This window comes from Myotis daubentonii, chromosome X, assembly GCF_963259705.1.
Source record: "Myotis daubentonii chromosome X, mMyoDau2.1, whole genome shotgun sequence".
NCBI classification, from domain to species: domain Eukaryota; kingdom Metazoa; phylum Chordata; class Mammalia; order Chiroptera; family Vespertilionidae; genus Myotis; species Myotis daubentonii.
Window position 1 is genome coordinate 40,482,882 of NC_081861.1, and position 20,368 is coordinate 40,503,249.

Consider the following 20,368-nt stretch of genomic DNA (forward strand, 5'->3'; position numbering starts at 1 on the left):
ATTGATGCTCTGTATATGCATTATCTAGAATGTTTCTATATAAGGGGAAAGATTAACAAGTTTACCTAAAAAAACCCACTTCCAGTGTATCTTACCTGGGTTTATAGTACATTGTTGTATATAAGTAAATATTCTAGAGTAGAATATAGTGGTGGCTAGATTCCCCCAGAAGATGTCATTGTTCTAGTTTTCAGGTGGAGAAAGGAAAGCTGAAAGTTTTTGGGGAAGACTGAAACCCGACTACCACATTTAGATGTCATTGAATTTTATCCAAAAAACCTCTGTGATATTGTGATTTATAATAAGAAATATACATTTGGTCTTCATTTCCTTTGCTGGCACAGAGCTCCTAAACCCTTGAAATTTCCTAAGTGATGGAAGTGATAAAGATGTCTTCATATCTGTAACAACCCCCTTTCAACCACACCTAAGTTTATGTGAATGAGGTGACTTTTGGAATACACCTAGAGTGGGGGCTGGTTGCCAGAGGAACCAACCATGTGATCAAAGGGTTCAACTTTCAGTCCCACCTCCCTGACCTGAGAGGGATGAGGGGCTGGAGGTTGAATCAATGGCCAATGTCCAGTGATTTAGTCAATCATGCCTATGTAATGAAGCCTCCATAAAAACCCCCGAGCACAGGGCTCAGAGAGCTTCCAGCTTGGCGAAGCAGAACGCATCCATGTGCCACAGTGCTGGGTCCCAAATTCCATGGGGACAGAAGCTCCTTTGTTTGGGTCCAAGCCCTATATATCTCTTCACCTGGCTGTTGATTCATATCCTTTAATACCCTTTGCAATAATCTGGTAATCTAGTGAGTAAACTGGTTTCCTGAGTTCTGTTAGCTGCTCTAGTGAATGAAGCAAACCTAAGGATGGGGTCCTGGGAACCTCTTATTTATAGCCAGTTGGTCAGAAGCATAGTTAACAACCTGGACTTGTGATTGGCATCTGAAGTGGGGGTGGCTGTCTTGTGGGACTGAGCCCTTAACCTGTGGCGTCTGATGCTGTCTCCAGGTAGATAGTGCCAGAACTGAGTTGAATTGTAGGACACCCAGCTGGTGTTGGAGAATTGCTTAGTATGGGGAAGGGGGGACCCCTCACATTAGAATTGGTCCCATAATCTAACCCTTTTTCATTGATCACCCCTACCCCTAGGCTCGAGGCCTTGTACTATGCATGAGGAACACTAAATTATAAGAGGTGGCAGAAAGTGCTGATGAGATGCCTCTGGCTCTATCTACTATTTCAAAAAAGTGATCTTCAAAGCATGGAAACCATTGCTATAAGTGATCAACCAGCAAGAGCCGATTCTCACTCCTGACAGTAAGAGAAATTCCTAGGGTTAGGATTTAAAAAGAAAATAAAAAGCTTCTAGATTTTTATGATCATAACTCTTTCCCAGTAAACCTCTCCCTGGTGTGTGTGTGTGTGTTTTAAAAGAAACTATGTTTTTTAGAAAAAGCATAATTACCATATGAAGAAATCAACTTTTCTGAGGGTTGAACCATATGAAATTACTGTTTGAGTATGTCAAAAAAGGTAGAATATTGGCAATTTCATATGGTTCAATCTAAAGAAAAAAGACTGAAACTAAAAGAGATATATGACATTCCTAAGTAAAAGACGGAATCTCTGACATGAATTATTCAAGCTTATAGGTTTAACATATTCCATTCATAATCACAAGGTAATTCTGAAGTTCATCAGGGGAAACAAATGACTGAGAATAAGCAAGGAAATTTTGAAATGAAGAGCAATGAGGAGGGAGATGCCATGCCACATAGTAAAAGTCATTATAGAGCTAGAGGAATTGCAATAGGGCACAAGAACAGTGCCGGAAGCCGGTCCATCCTTGCTGCTTGAAGAAACATCTGGACAGCATATGTTTCAAGGGACCTGGCGTATATGGCATACTGTTAATATGTTTGCTCACCTTCTTGGCGCTATGTGTTTTAACCAAGGTCACCTCTCCGAGAAAAGTTAAAACATTGTGTGGTTTTTTTAAAATTAAAAATATGTGTTTTTGTTGTTTTTCAGTTGTTTTTTTTTAACAATTTTATAGAGCGAAAGGAACAGGGAGAAAGAAGAGAAAAACATTGACTGGTGGCCTCCTGCACTAGCCCCAACCAGGAATTGAACCTGCAACCTGGATATGTGCCCTGACTAGGAATTGAACCTTCGACCTTTTGGTGCACAGGACGATGCTCAACCAACTGAGCAACACCAGCCAGGGCTAAAAACATTGTTTAGAATTATGTTATCTGCACCAATACAAATGCCTTCCTTCTATTGATGTAATTGTTCCCCTTTCCTTTCTCACAAATATCCACTGCCTTTGCCTCTCAATCAGAACACTATTCAGGCTTCTACCTGAATCAGTGCTTCCCAAATAGTTATTCTTTGACCTCAAATAAGTTGTTCTTGTCTCTCACTGTGAAAGGCCTTTTTATCTTTAGGTTGACATATCCTTAAACAATTGGTAAACTATCTTTGTAAAAGTCAAATGATTACTGCACATATATCCCAGGTAAATCCAAAATATATTAGTATTAAGTGCAAAAATTATAACAAGATTATTTAAAGAACTATATATAAATGAATAGTCATATGATTATGGGATGGGGTAGGTCTTTTGCACAGAAAAGTAAAGCTAGAAACAAAAACCAGTAATAGATATAATTGCATAAAAATCTAAAAATATGTACAACAACAGTTCATAAACAGCATCAGAAGCCAAATGTTGAACTGGGAAAAATATGTGTAATGTATGGCAAAGGGTTGATATCTTTAACATATAAAGACTTCTTACCAATCAGCAGAAAAAGCTGGCTATCCTAGAAAAATAGGTGAAGGACATAAACAGAAAATTTACAAAAGAAATACAAAGGGTCAATTGATATCTGAAAAATGTGCAATTTGCTTATGATCGATGAAATTCAAATTAAAACAATGATAGAATTTGTTAGCTATTAGGTTCACAAGGAATTAGAAAGTGACAATAATTCCTGTTAATAATGAGAGTTGAGATGAACCACTCTTACTGCTGATGCAAGTATAAACTTATAACCTTTCTAGGGCACAAACTCCATTAAGAACCTTAGAATTATTTTTATCTTGTAACCTGTAAGTTGATTTCTAGGAATATAGCTGAAGGGTGCCATCACAAATGTGAAAAAATACAATGGTTTTCACTGCAATGTTATCATATTGGAGAATCAGAAAGAGCCTAAATATTAAAAAACCGAGAAATTGTGTTTTTTTGTTAATCCTCACCCGAGGATATTTTTTCCACTGATCTTTAGAGAGAAAGGGAGGGAGGGAGGGAGGGAGGGAGGGAGAGAGAGAGAGAGAGAGAGAGAGAGAGAGAGAGAGAGAGAGATGTGAGAGAGGCACATCAATTGGTTTTTTCCAGCACAGGGCCGGGGATTGAATCTTCAACCCAGGTAGGTGTCCTTAACCGGGAATCGAACCCAAGACCCTTTGGTGCAGGGGCCAACACTCTTAACCACTTAACCACACTGGCCAGGGCGAGAAATTGTTATTTATGGCATGATGGAGGCAGAGATTGAAGTTATGTTGCCACAAACCAAGGAATTGTCAGGATTATCAGAAGCTGGAAGACAGGAAGGATTCTCCCCTAGAGCACTCAAAAGGGGCATGGCCCTGACAACACCTTGATATTAAACTTCCAGCCTCCAGGACTTTGAGAATTCATCTTTGTTGTTTTAAAAAATGTTTATTACCCGGCTGGTGTTGCTCAGTGGTTGAGTGTCGACCTGTGAACCAGGAGGTTATGGTTCGATTCCTGGTCAGGGCACAAGCCTGGGTTTCGGGCTTGGTCCCTAGTGAGGGGTGTGCGGGAGGCAGCTTATCAATGATTTTCTCTCATCATTGTTGTTTCAATCTCTCTCCCTCTCCCTTCTTTTCTTAAATCAATAAAAATATATTAAAACATTTATGACACATCCATATGGTGGAATATTGAGATAATTTAAAAAGATATTCTCAATATTTGATGACCTGGGGCAGTACCCATTATATAATAAGTGGAAAAAGCAGGATACTAATTTTTATATACACTAGGAACATAATTTTATAAAAAAACGTTCCATATACATGTATTATATATATTTATGCACACACATATATACACGTGCACACACACAGAAATACACATAAAAGAAAAACTATTAATCATTACACTGCATAGGTATTGGGCTTATAAGTAATTATTGTTTTGTTTCTTATACTTTTCTATAATCTGTGCAAAGCAGATAACATAAAATTGACCATTTAAACCCCTTTTAAGTGTATATGCATTCCTTTTAAAATTAGGAATAATGGTTTACAAATAAGCACACAGTGAGCAGGCTCTAAACTTGCACCTACACTACCATTACAATAATGTGACAATTATTTCTTTGTTTTGACAAAAGACAGGAAAGGATCACAACCCAGAGAGATGAAAGGTTTGATGGACAGGAGCAGCAGAATTGGGTGTCATCATGATGTGTATTATTCTGAAGGCATCTTTTCTTTATAGGTTGAGATAAGTACCTTTAGGCTTTTTAGTGCTGAGGTAAGTGGAGACCGGCTCAGCCAAGAAAGCTATGGAGGGAAGCCGGGGGCCACTGAGACTTCGGAGGGACAAGTTACAGACAGGTGGAAAAACAAACTCAGCTGGGACTGATATTTAAAACTGGATTCAACTGAACCCAATTTAATATGCAAGCAGCTCCTCAGGAACATATATCAATTGTATAAATCAAGATTTGTGCCCTAGCCAGTTTGCTCAGTGGATAGAGCATCAGCCTGCAGACCAAAGGGTCCCGGGTTCAATTCCAGTCAAGGGCACGTACCTCTGTTGCAGGCTCCTCCCGGGCCCAGGCCCTAGTCAGGACTTGTGAAGGAGGTAACCAATCAATGTGTTTCTCTCACATCGATGTTTCTCTCTGTCTTTCCCTTTCCCTTCCACTCTCTCTAAAAATCAATGGAAAAATATCCTCGGGTGAGGATTAACAACAACAAAAAAGAAACAAAAAGAAATCAGGGATGGAAGAGGAGCCTTCCTACCTCTTGGAACCCTATTCTCTGTGGGAACTGAGGCCTTAAAAAAAAAAAAAAGATTTGCCCAAAAGAGGTCAGGAAGGCAGGCAAACCTGTGGACTGGAGTTGAGTTAAAGGCAGATACAAAACCTCAGAGTTGTTAATTCTGAGCCCGCCCTCAGACTTGCTTGTAACCTTACTTGGCCCGCTGATTTTTTTAAAATCAAAATTGACTGATTCTAGGCTAAGCCAGTTACTCACTTTGGGACCTTGGATACCACCATGCTTTTGCCTCTGTAGCTAATAGAGAAAATGTGAGTTTCCCAGGCAACAATTAGGAAAACGCAGGGTGACTCCCGCTAAGACACTGACCCATTTCAAATGTAGTTACTTCCTTAGCAAGGGAGTAAGGGACTATTGGAGCTTGGCTATCAAACAACTCCTGGCTTATTTTGGTTCTTTCCAGTTTGTTTCACAGAGGTAAGGGGTGGCTACGAAAGTAAGAGTGCCCTCCTCTCACTGTGGAGGCCCAGGGACAGGGAGCTAGGAGGCTGCTTTGATCTCAACTATGCTTTGGTGGCAACTATGCGAAAGAGAGGAAAGAAAAGTGGGCCTCATCTGGAAGGGCTAAAAAGTCCTAAAAGAGCAGAGTATGTGAAAGAAATAGCAGCTTGGGCTGGAGCCAATAGCCCTGAGGAAGCAGCAGAAATGCCCGGAGTGGGGGTTTGCATAGTATTTGTGTGAATAGTCATGATCCCCTTGGAATCCTGGCATTGCTCAGGGTCGGTGTTCTCTGCTGTTGTTACCAACCCACCAACACTCCAAGGAATCTCCCCACTGCCCCGCTCCAACATCACTCCTCACCTGCATCTTCCTCTTCACTGTATCAAAGGGAAAGGAGAGGGTCTGGGTCACCGCAGCAGCCAGGCAGATGTTGGCAAAGTTCTGGAGGAGAGAGAAGCGATCTCGGGGTCCATTCCAGATTTTCTCCAGATTCATGTAAACTAGAAGAGAGCCAGCAGAGAAAGGGAGAGCACCTGCAAAACAAGGCCAGGAAGAGGCTGCTGAGGTCTAGGCAAACACCAGCTTGGGAACATAAATGCCTGTGGGGCATCCATGGCAAGTAAACAGGACCCTCTCTGGGCTTGTTAAGACCATTCCAACCGAAGCACCAGGAAGGAACTTTCTTGGGTGATGATAATGTGCTCTATTTTCATAGGGGTTGTGTCATTTGTCAAAATGCATCACATGGTTCGCAAAAGGTTTGCGCACTTTACTGTATGTAAATTTTACTTTAAAAAGTAATAAACAGCCCAGATGGTGGTGCTCAGTTGGTTGAGCATCAACCTATGAACCAAGAGGTCACCGGTTCAATTCGTGGTCAGGACACATGCCTGGGTTGTGGGCTTGATTCCCAGGGGAGGGCATGCAGGGGGCAGCCAATGGATGTCTGTATCCCTCTCCCTTCCCCTCTCTCTAAAAATCAGTAAAAACATATTTTAAAAAACATTTACAAATATTGAAGTCTAATCTAGTTTATGATACAGGTATCAAAGGGTTGAGGGGTGAAGTGCATCTGATGTTTGCAACTTACATGCAAATTATCAAAAATATATAAGATGAACTGATGAATGGCTAGAACAGCCATGGGCAAACTACGGCCCGCGGGCCAGATCTGGCCCATTTGAAATGAATAAAACTAAAAAAAAAAAAGACCGTACCCTTTTATGTAATGATGTTTACTTTGAATTTATATTAGTTCACACAAACACTCCATCCATGCTTTTGTTCCGATCCTCCGGTCCAGTTTAAGAACCCGTTGTGGCCCTCGAGTCAAAAAGTTTGCCCACCCCTGGGCTAGAAGGATGGATAGATGGACAGATATGTAATAAAGAAAAATGTTAATTATAGCACCTAGAATAGATGGTGGGTATATGTGCATTTCTAATTCTTTTAACATTTCTGAGTGTTTGAAATTGTAAAAAATAAAATGTTGGAAGAAAATCACTCTCATAAGAAAAAGTTAGTGCCTGTTCTTAATCAACTTTTGGAGGGTAGGAGGGAGTGGTCTCCAGCTGAGAAGGAAACATTCTGTGAAAACCGGAAAGAGGGAGGTTACTTGACCTTGCCTTTGGAAATGATGTGGCCATGTCAGGGTTCAGTGGGCACCCTGCACTGTATGGCATTCTCACCTTCCTAGGAAAATATGGTGAGCAAGGAGTACAGTAGATGGCAATTTCACAAACTTCCAGAAACTTTGGGAACCATCTTAATTTTACAGAGTGACTAAATTTCTCCCTCAAAAAGGGATTTAAAAGAGGGGATAGCCCGGCCGGCGTGGCTCCGTGGTTGAGCGTCAACCTATGAACTAGGAGGTCATGGTTCGATTCCTGGTCAGGGCACCTGCCCAGGGCGGGGGCTGGATCCCCAGTGGGGGGCGTGCAGGAGGCAGCCTATCCATGATTCTCTCTCATCAATGTTTCTGTTTCTCTCTCTCTCTAAAATCAATAAAAACATATTTTTTTTTTAAAAAAAGAGGGGATAACACAGTGGGGTTGCTTGTCCTTAAAAAAATATAATACTTATATTTAATAAACACATTAAAATGGTGAACCCGCCTTGGCTGGGTAGCTCAGTTGGCTGGAGCATCATCCATACACCAAAGATCACTGGTTTGAATCCCGTGGGTTGTGGGTTCAATCCCCAGTCAGGGCATGTACTGGAGGCAACCGATTGATGTTTCTCTCTCATATTAATCTCTCTCTCTCTCTCTCTCTCTCTCTCTCTCTCTCTCTCCCCCCCTCTCTAAAAATCAATAAACATATCCTTGAGTGAGGATTTAAAAAAATTTCAAAAAGATGTACCAACCCCCCATTTACCTTCATTCAGAAAACATGTGTGAAATGGGTGTGCTGGGACCTGGGCCAGGTGCAGGAATACAAAGAAGAGTAAGTAGGCTAATTCCTTGAGAAGCTCACCATCTAGTGGTGAGACAGCTCATAGGTGCCATAAGGGCAGGGCTGGAGCTGGGAGGGCTATACAAAGTGCATTAGGTACACAAGGAAAGGGGTTAATTTTGCCTGGGGGAATCAAGAAGGATTTCACAGAAGAGAGAACTTCTCAACTGGGTCTTGAGGAATGAATAGGAGTTCATCAGACATAGAGTAGACAGGGATTCTAGGCAGAGGGAACAGCATGTACAAAGGGAGAAATGTTTCCAGGAAATGCAAGTATTTCTGTATGGCTGGAGCATCAGTGCAAGTGGAGGTGTGACAGGAGAGGAGGTTAGACAAGCTGTTCTGAAGGATCTGGTAGGCTATAAAGAATTGGGGTTTTCCTCTGTAGTTCAGGAGGCAGTGAAGACTTTTGAGGAGGGCAGTGGAGTGAGGGTGGTGAAATGATCATTTTGCATTTAGAGAGATCACCACACCCTGGCTGCAGTGCGCAGGGCAAACTGGGGTGGGAGAGAACCAAGACTGGGAGCAGATAAGAGGTGCTTCTTGTGTCTATGGGAAATATGGTGATGAGAGTGCAACCTAGGGCAGAGGAGATGGAGATGGAGAAGGGATAGATCTGAGAGTTCAAAGAGGTCATTTCAAAAGTACTTGGTGACTAAAGCAAGAGTGGAGTGAGAGGTAGAGTTGAAGTGAGTCTAGGTTTCTTCTGTCTCAGGCCACTGGGTGAAAGAAAGGTCTTATTAGGGGACACAGGAGGAAAGCAGGTGTGAGGCTAACGAGTTTGATGTGCCAAGGGAGCATCAGGTGAGGGTGTCTAACAGCAGGTATTCATACTGCCACTGGGAATTGGTAGCAGCCAGTGGTTAAGAGAGCGGGCTCTGGGTTATATTGCTAAATTCCTTCACTTTCTATCCATGTGACCATGGCAGGTAACTTAGCTTCCCTAAGCATCTATTTCCTCATCTGTAAAATGAGGCTTAAATGAGAATCTGTATGTAAAGCATTTAACTCACTGCCTGGCACATAGTAAGCACCAATAAATGTTACTATAGAGATTATATCAGGGGTCATTAGAGTATAATGATACTGTTCAAGCTACTAGCTTAGATGAGGCCACCTAGGGAGGGTATGGAGGGTGAAGGAAATGCTAAGGAAGGAGCTGGGGGAATAGCGATATGTAGGGGGCTAGCAGTGTCAGATGAGCCAGATGAGTCAGACAAGAAAGCTGCCAGAGACATAAGAAAGACATCCAGGAAACAGTGGGGTCCTAGAAGCCAAGTTTCCAGAAGAAGGTGTAATCAATCTCATCAAATGTTGCAAGAAAGGTCAGACAAAGAGCAAAAGTCTGCTGTATTGGCCACTGGGGGTCCCGGTGACCTGTGTGTGTGTAGTTCTGGCACAGGCTCCAAAGACCACAGAAGCTACAACTGCTACCCTGGTTGTGCTCATATTTGCATGTATGCACACTGAGACTCCTTCCCATAGTTGAATGAGGAGTGTGTGGGATTGTCTTCCTATCAGTTGCACCTCCATGCACTCTCATCCACCCCTCTCTGGGATGCAAAAGGTCAAAGTTAGGAGTGGGGTATACAGCTGTGGAATAGAATGAAGTTAAGTGGTCCTATATGGACTTATCCATATGACCTTGACCTCAATAAAATGTATTAACTGGTTACAAAGGCATACAATTATTCATATATGTCAAAGAATGCAGCCTTTCCTTGGACAAGGAAAAATTTTCCATCTTACCTAAAACTGTAAGGGAAACTCCTCGATAAAGGGCCAGGAATCCTTCCTGTTGATAAACAGTAGAAAAAGCATGGAGGATCCCCCTATAAGATGGTTCCAGCATATTCTGCACAATCAAGCGCGTTTTGATGAGGTCTGTAGGATACGTTACAATGGTGGAAACCATGCCTGCGAGACTTCCAGCCATGATGGCACTCCACTGGGATATATGGCCCAGGTCATCCATGAAGAGTACGACAAACCTGGGAGGAAACAGAGGATGAAGGACAAGGGAATCAGCTATAGATTGTGCTAGAGTGTTCTACATTACTCTCACATCTTCCAGCATTTGGAAATGCTTTACAAAGTGAAAACTACCATACTAATGAATTAGGATTAATGACTAACACATTCAACTCTACTATATTTATACTAGAGGCCTGGTGCATGAAATTTGTGCACTCGGGGGGGGGGTGGTCCCTCAGCCTTGTCCTGAGCCCTCTCGCAGTCTGGGAGCCCTCGGGGGATTTCCGACTGACAGGGAGCAGGTCTAAGCCAGCAGTTGGACATCCTTAGCGCTGCTGCAGAGGCAGGAGAGGCTCCCGCCACCACCATTGTGTTCGGTTCTGGCTGGGAAGCACTTCCCCTGTGGGAGCGCACAGACCACCAGGGGGCAGCTCCTGTGTTGAGTGTCTTCCCCCTGGTGGTCAGTGCATGTCATAGCAACCAGTCGTTCTGCCATTGGGCCGAAACCGGCTCTCTGACATCCCCGAGGGGTCCCAGATTGCAAGAGGGAGCAGGCCAGGCCAAGGGACTCCACCAGTGCACGATCAGGCTGGGGAGGTACATGGGAGGTTGGCAAGCTGGGAAGGCTCCAGGGCATGTCTGGCCTGTCTTGCTCAGTCCTGATCGGCTGGACCCCAGCAGCAAGCTAACCTACTGGTTGGAATGTCTGCCCCCTGGTGGTCAGTGCATGCCATAGCAAGCAGTTGAGCGGCTTTAGCATATCATTAGCATATTACGCTTTGATTGGGTGAATGGTCAACTGGACGACTGGACACTTACATTAGGCTTTTATTATATAGGATAATTCTAGTTAGCTATAGGGAAAAGATGCCAAACTCTCTTATTTATAGCTAACTTAAGTCCTTCCCATTTCACTTTAAGCATTTCCTTTGTTTATCCACATAACTGTCAACTCTGGCTTGCCTGTGGGGTGTAAATTTGCAGAAGTACTTGGTAAATATCAAACTGTAATGTATTATTTTGCTTCTGTTGAAACTTAAAAGAAATGAAATTGCTTAAAATGATGACTTTGAACATCCCCAGAAATTAAGTTTAAAAAACATATTGGCTTAATTATAAGAGAAGCAGCACCCCACTAATTGTCAGGGAAATAAAAACAATAACAAGATACAATTTCTCACCTAGCAGATTGGTAAGGATTAAAAAGTCTTATAATATTAAGTGATGGTGAGAATGAGTGGAAACAGGACCTCTCACCCACTGCTTGTGGAAGTGCAAATTGGTACGGCCACTTAGTAGTATCTAGTAAAAAAAAAGCTGCCTACTTTCACTCCAGCAATTCCATATCTAGGTGCATATCTTAGAGAAATTCTTGTACATGTACATATGAACACACATATATCATTGTTAGTAAGTGTGAAAAAGTCAAACCACTATAAAATGGACACTATAGTTTAAATGAATGAGCTTAGAACTATGTAATAACATAAACACATCATAAAATTGAGTGAAAAAAGCAAGTTGCAGAATGACTTATAATCTATAACAATGATCTATTTTATTTTATTTTTTCTTAAATATATTTTTATTGATTTCAGAGAGGAAGGGAGAGGGATAGAGAGATAGAAACATCAATGATGAGAGAATCATTGACCAGCTGCCTCCTGCACACCCGCTACTGGGGAGGGAAGCCGAAAACCAGGCATGTGCCCTTGACTGGAATCGAACCTGGGACCCTTCAGTCCACAGGGTGACGCTCTATCCACTGAGCAAAACCAGCTAGGGTAGTGGTCGGCAAACTGCGGCTCACGAGCCACATGTGGCTCTTTGGCCCCTTGAGTGTGGCTCTTACACAAAATACCACGTGTGGGCGCACACGTACAGTGCTATTGAAACTTCGTGGCCCACGCGCAAAAGTCGGTATTTTGTGGAAGAGCCATACTCAAGGGGCCAAAGAGCCGCATGTGGCTTGCGAGCCGCAGTTTGCTGACCACTGAGCTAGGGCGACAATGATCCACTTAAATTAAGAAACACATCCACAAAATCATACCTTATATTATTCATGGAGAGATATAGATACATATAAAAACTATAAAATAGACCTTTGGGAAGGTGGAAGAGGGGATGAACTGGGAAAGAGAGTGAAGAGGACTGTAGCTTGATCTATAACATTTTATTTTCTATATTAAAAAAAAAATTGAGGTATCTTTTATACTACCATGATGCCAATTCTGGATGTGGGTGTTTGCTAGATTATGTTTTGTGTTTCTCTGCAGTTTTACAATGCAGTAAAAAATGGCTTTGGGTGGGCTTTTCCAAATGCAAAATAGAAAGCCATTTTGTTACAGTTCCTCTTTTTGGAAGGAGCACATCCGTAGGCATGAGGGCCTATTCAGCAGAAGTTGTTATAAGGGGACTTTTATATGACACATGTTTCTTGGTCAAGAACAAAGGAATTTCACTCCATCTTGCTGATCAGGATAAAATAATAAAGGTCTTGAAAACTAGGGGGGGGGGGAGATTTCTGCCACAGTGGGGAGGGAGAGAGGGAGAGAGATAGTAAGGGTTTAAATAAAAGAAAAGTGAACAGAGCTAGGATAAAATAAATGTATTGTAGAACATCCCTAGTGCTTTGGCTTTCAAACTTCCAATGAAGTGGTGCCTTTCCTCCTCCTCCAATTTGGCAGAAAACCAGGGCCCTAAATAAGATGAGTGGGTGTTTAGGTGCAGTTATTTAAGGGGTTCTAAGATGGCTCCTTGCTCCCAAGTAAACACTCATTGATAAAACAAACAAACATCTCCTTCAAGCTGTAGGAAAATCTTGACTTCATTTTATTAATGTACTTTAACTGCACCACCTGAAACAGTCAGCTGAGTTAACCAGCTACCTTTTAAAGATGCAGGTAACTAAATCTGGCAATCACCAATGGACCATTTACCTCAGTTTCACTCCCTGCACACTTCCTTGTTTCTTCTGTTTAAATGGTTTTATTTATTTTAGAGAGAGAGAGGAAGGGAAAGGGAGAGATAGATAGAAACATTGATGAGAGAGACATCAATAGGCTGCCTCCTGCACACACCCGACTGAGGATGAAGCCCACAACCTGGGCATGTGCCCTGACCAGGAATCAAGCCAGCGACCTTTTGGTGCTTGGGACAATGCTCAACCACTGAGCCATACCAGCTGGGCCACACTTCCTTGTTTCTTACTCCTCTCTCCTCTGGCCAGTCCAGTTGGGGGGGGGGGAGAGAGGACCTTAGAAGGGGAATGGGAGATTGAGGAAACGAAAATGCTTGACTGGAGGAGTGGGCCGCAGCAAATTGGAACAATCTGAAGATGGAGTTCGAAATGCCAAAGGAAACATCATTCATTCTCATTGCCTTGTCCTTATTCCCTATCCCACTTGGCCATTTCCATGGCATTAATTAATCCATTACCCATTTATTTAATATCTACGTGACAGACACTGTGCTAACACTCAGCATAGATTACAAGAAAGTTCAACAGCCCTGCTGAAAAACAACTGATAAGGGTAACAGGAGAGGAAATAAGCTTTTGGTTGACTGAATGACTTGATGAACTAGGAAGAAGAACCCTGTCTTATATCAGATTGCCTTATAAAGTCATGTCTTACTATTAAATACACAAAATGAAAAGAAAAAAAACCCAGCCTGGCTGGCGTGGCTCAGTGGTTGAGCATTGACCTATGAACCAGGAGTTCACGGTTCGATTCCCAGTCAGGCAAATGCCTGGCTTGTAGGCTTGATCCCCAGTAGGGGGCATGCTGGAGGCAGCCGATCCATGATTCTCATCATTGATGTTTCTCTCTCTCTCTCTCTCTCCCTTCCTTTCTGAAATCAATAAAAAATATTTTAAAAAGTAAAAACCAAAGGAAGTCCCTTCTTCTCAAACTTTGACCACCTGACATGGAGACAATGACCACTAACAGTTTCCCTTAGAATCACAGAGTCAAGGCAGGCAACCCTAAAAGGTCATCGATAATGTCATTCTGGTTCCCACATCTTAAGATCTTGTCTGATTGGCCAGGGCACCAGTGTTCCCCTTTATGTTCTTCTCTCCCCGACCTCCACAAGCTGGTGAACAGCAGTAACCCCTTCTTTTCAGCTACACAAATATTACACACACCCTGGATATATGTAGTTAGAACTGCTAACACTTTGACCTAATACAGGTTAGCAGCCAAACACAAGCTCATGAAGTCATTACACAATAAGGAGTTGGTGTTGGTTATGAACAATTTCAGAGCTGTAGGGATCCAAACCAATGCTTATACAGCTAGACAAGCGGTTGTGGTGTAAAGTTGGATGAGGGTCTACCATTTGATGTATTTGAAAGCCATCTTTTGTGTTAGGTTTTATTTATTTATTACAAGTACCTAGCTCCTAATAGACACTCCTGAGTGGACTCTTTTGATCATTAACCTAAGCAAGTAGACATTTCAGCATCACAATGGTGGTCAGAGTCCTGGACTGTGAAGCCAGAAGACCTGGTTTCAAGCTCCAGGTCTGTCATTAATTGTGTTTGTGAACAAATTATTTAATCACTCCATTCTCTGAACATTTGGGATGTTTGTTTTGCTGAAATCCATGATCATAAGCTTTACCCCCAGCCAACTATTTTACCAATTCATGTCAGGATAGAGTAGAGATGAATCAGTATAATGATGGAGCAAAAGTATCTTCTTTATGTAGGAAGGATGGCACCATGATTAATCAACCATTTTGCTTTCTACCTATGCCTAGTCATTCGCTGAAATACTACCTTCTAGTTTCAAGAAAGAAAGTCATATTTTCTTTGCCCCCCACCCCCTGCCCCATTGTCCTCTCATCGGCCAAGAAAATCTTGCAAGGGAAAAAAATATTAGCAAACCTAGCTCGATAACTATCTCTTCTTCCTCTCCCACGCATCAAATCTTCTTTACTCCCACTGTCACAGTCTATTTCAGGTGTCCTCAACTGTCACAAGGAATAGTGCAATAGGTTCCTAACTTGTCCTGCCACCCCTCTCCAGTCTTCCTCCTCTCTAGTCATCCTACCCTGCTTCCAGGTGACAATTATTCCTGCTGAATTGCTTTAATCAGAGCACTTTCCCCTCAAAAAACTCCCACAGCTACTCTTGCATACCAAGTAAAGTCCATACTCCTTAACCCGACCCTCGAACATCTGGTTCTAACCTGCTTTTCTGGTTGTATTTCCCATTACTGTAGACACACCTTATGCTCCAGTCATGCTACATGCCTTCCCACCCCTGCACTTTTGCTCATGACATTACCTGCAATATCTTTCTCCCCATCTTTGCCCAGCAAACTCCTACTCATTCTCGTAAGACCAAACTCAGATGGTTTTTCTCCTCTGTGAAGTCTTCACATCTATTCCTCCTCATCCCTCATTGGAAGTCTTTCTTTCTGTAGCACTTCAACCATGGCAATCACACGCTATGGACACACTACTCTTATTCTTCTATTATTTTTCAGTTCTGGGGCACAGGGACCATGCCCCTTTCATCCTTGCCTCATTCCCAGTATTAATGCACACGATGAGTAGTTAATGAAGACTTGCTAAATTAATGTGAAATAAAGACAGAGAGAAAGGCAGCATGATGCAGTAGAATATGAGATTTGAAGTCAGAAAGCCCAGCAGTCATTGACGAATGGTATGGCCAGTCTGAGTACAATTCTGCATCTGTAAAATGGGCATATTTCTCATGTTATGGACCTTACAGGGAAGGAGGCAGGAATTTAAAAAAAATCAATAATGTACACATGCATGTACACACACACAGATAAAATAACTCTATAGAGGTGATATATGTTAATTAGCATGACCGAGGTAATAATTTCACAGTGTATATAAAATATCAAGTTGTACACTTTAAATATAAACAATTTTTGTGTCAATGACATCTCAATAAAACTTTTAAAAATCAAATGATGTATATATACTAGGTCAGTGGTCGGCAAACTCATTAGTCAACAGAGCCAAATATCAACAGTACAACGATTAAAATTTCTTTTGAGAGCCAAATTTTTTAAACTTAAACTATATAGGTAGGTACATTGTTATTAACTTAATTAGGGTACTCCTAAGGCTTAGGGAGAGCCACATTCAAGGGGCCAAAGAGCCGCATGTGGCTCGCAAGCCGCAGGTTGCCGACCACTGTACTAGCTGGTTAGCAGAAAAGCCACAATACTTAAACCAGCCTTTTAAGGTCTGCCTTTCTCCCCTGGGTATGCTTTGTGGAGAAGAAAGTGAAGTGGGGACTGCCAGAGAAACCAAGATGGTGGCATAGGTTAACTCCGGAGATTGCTGCCTCGAACAACCACTTCAGAGATATAACTAAAGGACAGAACAGACATCATCCAGAACCACAGGAAGGCTGGCTGAGTGGAAATTCTACAACTAGGAGGAAAGAGAATATCATACCTAGACTCAGAGGAGGCGAAGTGCTGAAGTGAAATACTCAGGTGCGGAGTGCGCACGGAGCGGGCTGGCAGCGGAGGGCAAGGTTGTTGTTTTCAATCGGGAGGGAGTTTCAGACTCTGAGCTCCAGATCCGGGCGAGTCTCTAGGGACCCAGACTCAAACGGGAGAAGCGGGACTGTCTGGCTTCGGTTGGAACTCGAAGGCAGCTTTCTCTCCGAGATTTGCAGCCATTGCTGGGACTCTGAGAGGCAGAGCCCCTAGGGACGGAACTGAGAGCAGCCATAACTGCTCGCTCCGGCCCGCCCTGTAGATCCCCGGGGACCCGCCCCGCCCAAGCCCTGCGCAGCGCCATTTGCCGGATAGCCTCAGGCAAAGGCTAGATTAGCACCACCCTAGAGATCCAGCACAGAAGCTATCCCACTGCAGACACAGCTGACTCTCATAGCCAGTTAGCCTGGTGGTCAAATCACCCCTGGTATTACTGACAACAATCAAGGCTTAACTACAAGACTGTGCACAAAGACCACTAGGGGGTGCACCAAGAAAAGATAAAAAAAATGCGGAGACAAAGAAACAGGACGCAAATGTCAGAAATGGAAGATATAGAGCTCAAAACCACACTTTTAAGGTCTCTCAAGAACTGTCTAGAAGCTGCCGATAAACTTAGTAAGGCCCTCGAAAAGACTGGTGAGACCGCCGATAAATGTAGTGAGATCCTCAAGAAATCTAATGAGACCCTCGATGTTGTGATAAAGAACCAACTAGAAATTAAACATACACTGACTGAAATAAAGAATATTATACAGACACCCAACAGCAGACCAGAGGAGCGCAAGAATCAAGTCAAAGATTCAAAACACGAAGAAGCAAAAAACACCCAACTGGAAAAGCAAAATGAAAAAAGAATCCAAAAATACGAAGATAGTGTAAGGAGCCTCTGGGACAGCTTCAAGCGTACCAACATCAGAATTATAAGGGTGCCAGAAGATGAGAGAGAGCAAGATATTGAAAACCTATTTGAAGAAATAATGACAGAAAACTTTCCCCACCTGGTGAAAGAAATAGACTTACAGGTCCAGGAAGCGCAGAGAACCCCAAACAAAAGGAATCCAAAGAGGACCACACCAAGACACATCATAATTAAAATGCCAAGAGCAAAAGACAAAGAGAGAATCTTAAAAGCAGCAAGAGAAAGAAACTCAGTTACCTACAAGGGAATACCCATACGACTGTCAGCTGATTTCTCAACAGAAACTTTGCAGGCCAGAAGGGAGTGGCAAGAAATATTCAAAGTGATGAATACCAAGAATCTACAACCAAGATTACTTTATCCAGAAAAGCTATCATTCAGAACTGAAGGTCAGATAAAGAGCTTCACAGATAAGGAAAAGCTAAAGGAGTTCATCACCACCAAACCAGTATTATATGAAATGCTGAAAGGTATCCTTTAAGAAGAGGAAGAAGAAGAAAAAGGTAAAGATACAAATTATGAACAACAAACATGCATCTATCAACAAGTGAATCTAAGAATCAAGTGAATAAATAATCTGGTGATCATAATAGAATCAGGGACATAGAAAGGGAATGGACTGACTATTCTTGGGGGGGAAAGGGGTGTGGGAGATGTGGGAAGAGACTGGACAAAAATCGTGCACCTATGGAAGAGGACAGTGGGTGGGGAGTGAGGGCGGAGGGTGGGGCGGGAACTGGGAGGAGGGGAGTTATGGGGGGAAAAAAGAGGAACAAATGTAATAATCTGAACAATAAAGATTTAATTAAAAAAAAAAAAAAGAAAGTGAAGTGGGGAGATGAGCCATTAAAACTCAGCTGTTTACAGACTTTAGGCCAGAAGTTGCTGAGGGCAATGGAGTGCTGGGGAGGAAAGAGAGCCTTGACAGAAATGCCTGGTGTTCTCACTACCTTCCCTTCCCAGAGGAAGACAAGGTAACTCTACTCCCAGGCATCAGTGAAATGAGCCCTGGCCTGGAGGACTCCGTGATAAGGCTGATTAAGGTAATAATTTCACAGTGTATACTAGTATTACATCTTGCTTGTCAGCTGCCAGGTGAGCCTTCCAGCTCTGGAAGGGGAACAAGGTGGCATGCCTGCGCCTCTTCCCTTACAGCACTGTGTTCCCCTCCCAGAGTCAAAGGCAAAATTCTTTGACTATTAGCCTCCAAGGCTGAACAATGTGGTCAAGACTGTGGGCTGTTTGTCTAATTCAGATCCCAGGTCAGTCTTCAGAGCTGGCACTGTATTCTCCTTCCTAATATAGGAATATCCCCTCTTCTTGAAATTCCATCACTTACCATTTCATTATTTTAGGCTTTGTTTCCAGCTTAAAGGAAAACATCTTTGAGCTCTGAGGAAGCTTTAAGACTCATCTGGCCTCATCCTTTCCTAAAAAGCAGCTGTTCAGGTAAGCCTGAAGCCTTAGCAGAGAATGAGGCCAGTGAGCCTGAGGAGAAGCTCTGGTCTCTGCTGGACCCTAAAGGCAGGCTTCATTTATGTGCATGTGTGTAGAAATCTGTGGCCTTTTTGTGGCAATGGATTGAGCCCTCTGCCCCTCTCAAACACTTTCTTCTGTGGGCTTTGGTCACACACAGTTGCATACACAGGCCTTCCAAGGGGTCTCTCCTAGGCTAGCCAAAGCAGTTTCCAAGTTGGTGGACGGTGGGAATGGTTAGGAGCCATCTGTGGAGATCTCTTCACTCCGTCCTCCAAATCTCCTTTTGTCCCATTCCACCTCCTCACCCGTCCAACCCGTTGAGCCTCTCTGGGCCAGTGCTGCCCCCACAAAACCGCACCTGGAGAGGCAGGAATCCCAAGAGCACGTGACAAACGTGGGGATTGCGCTTTGGGCCCTAGTTGTTACCTTTTCGCCAAACTGCTCCGAGGGGCTCCCACGCGATCAGGAAAAGGGCTGGTGCCCACGGCAGGGGCCTGACCCCGGGAACCCCAGCGATCCCTCCTCCTGGCCCCGCCCGCCCGCTCGCCCGGCCCTTACTTGCGGTAGGCAGTGAGTTGCACGGCGCTGTAAGGGAAGAGGCGCAGGCACGCCACCGCGTTCCCTTTCCATAGAGCTCGGGGCCCCTCGGCTCGCCACACGCCAAGCCCCGCGGCCCAGGGCCCCCGGCCGTGACCCCGCACCACGCCGACCTGGGCTAGCACGGTGGCGAGCTCCAGCGGCGCGGTGAGGCTCAAGCTGAGCACGCCCGCCAGCCCCGCGCACAGCAGCCGCTGGCTTCCAGTCAACCGGACGTCACGTCGCCATGTCGCCATCGCGCCCCACCAGCCGAGCCCGGGCCCGGGACTCCCGGACACCAAGTGTCTCGGGCCTGGGGTTCCCGGGTTCCCGGGCTCTCCGCGGAGGGGGCGGGCATGGCCCGCCCGAAGGGGGAAGGACGCGCGGCCGGGCGGGGAAGCCGGGCCCGCCCTGGCGGCCTCGGGGGTGGGGTGGATGGGGTGGGTGGGGCGGAGGAGGCCTCCGGAGTCGGAAGCCTCTCGGATTTGCCATCTGCTCTGCAGTTGGCAAGTTTCTGTTTGCTGTTGAGAAAGAGTCACCGTGTTCCCTCCAGGCCCAGCCAGTTAGACTCTTGTTTCCTAAGTATTCAGGATTGCCTCTCCTCTTGTTTACCCTGTAAGGATTCAGAACCAGTCACCCTAAGATGTGCCTCTGTGGTATGCAGACTATTTTGAGCTAAAGGGAACAACAGAGACCCTGCAGGTTCATGATAAACCTTTACCTCTCCTTTAAAGAATTTAAATTAGGGCCCTTGCACATAAAAAGACTTATCAGAAATGACTTTTTATGATCTATCTATAAGGCAGGGCAAACTTCTAATTACCGAATACCTGCTCCTCTTATCAGCCTGGAAATGACCTTTCTCTCCACTAAAGCCCCAAGGCACTTTACTCATCCTTAGCTTGGAATGCCATATTTACC

The 20,368-nt window shown here is 43.9% G+C and overlaps 1 protein-coding gene across 2 annotated transcripts in view; it reads right to left on the reverse strand.

Annotated features, from left to right (window-relative positions):
- Positions 1–19,860, reverse strand: part of SLC25A43 (solute carrier family 25 member 43) — a 37,630-nt gene extending 17,770 nt beyond the window's left edge. The window contains exons 1-3 of one of the 2 annotated variants that reach the window (XM_059680497.1): positions 19,430–19,860; positions 9,755–9,996; positions 5,913–6,085 (exon numbers count right to left, since the gene is read on the reverse strand). In XM_059680497.1, the coding sequence (XP_059536480.1) occupies positions 5,913–6,085; positions 9,755–9,996; positions 19,430–19,704 (690 nt within the window). In that variant the 5' untranslated portion in view covers positions 19,705–19,860. The remainder of the gene's footprint in view (positions 1–5,912; positions 6,086–9,754; positions 9,997–19,429) is intronic. The other variant, XM_059680496.1, reaches the window with a different exon arrangement.
- Positions 19,861–20,368: the final 508 nt, after the last annotated feature.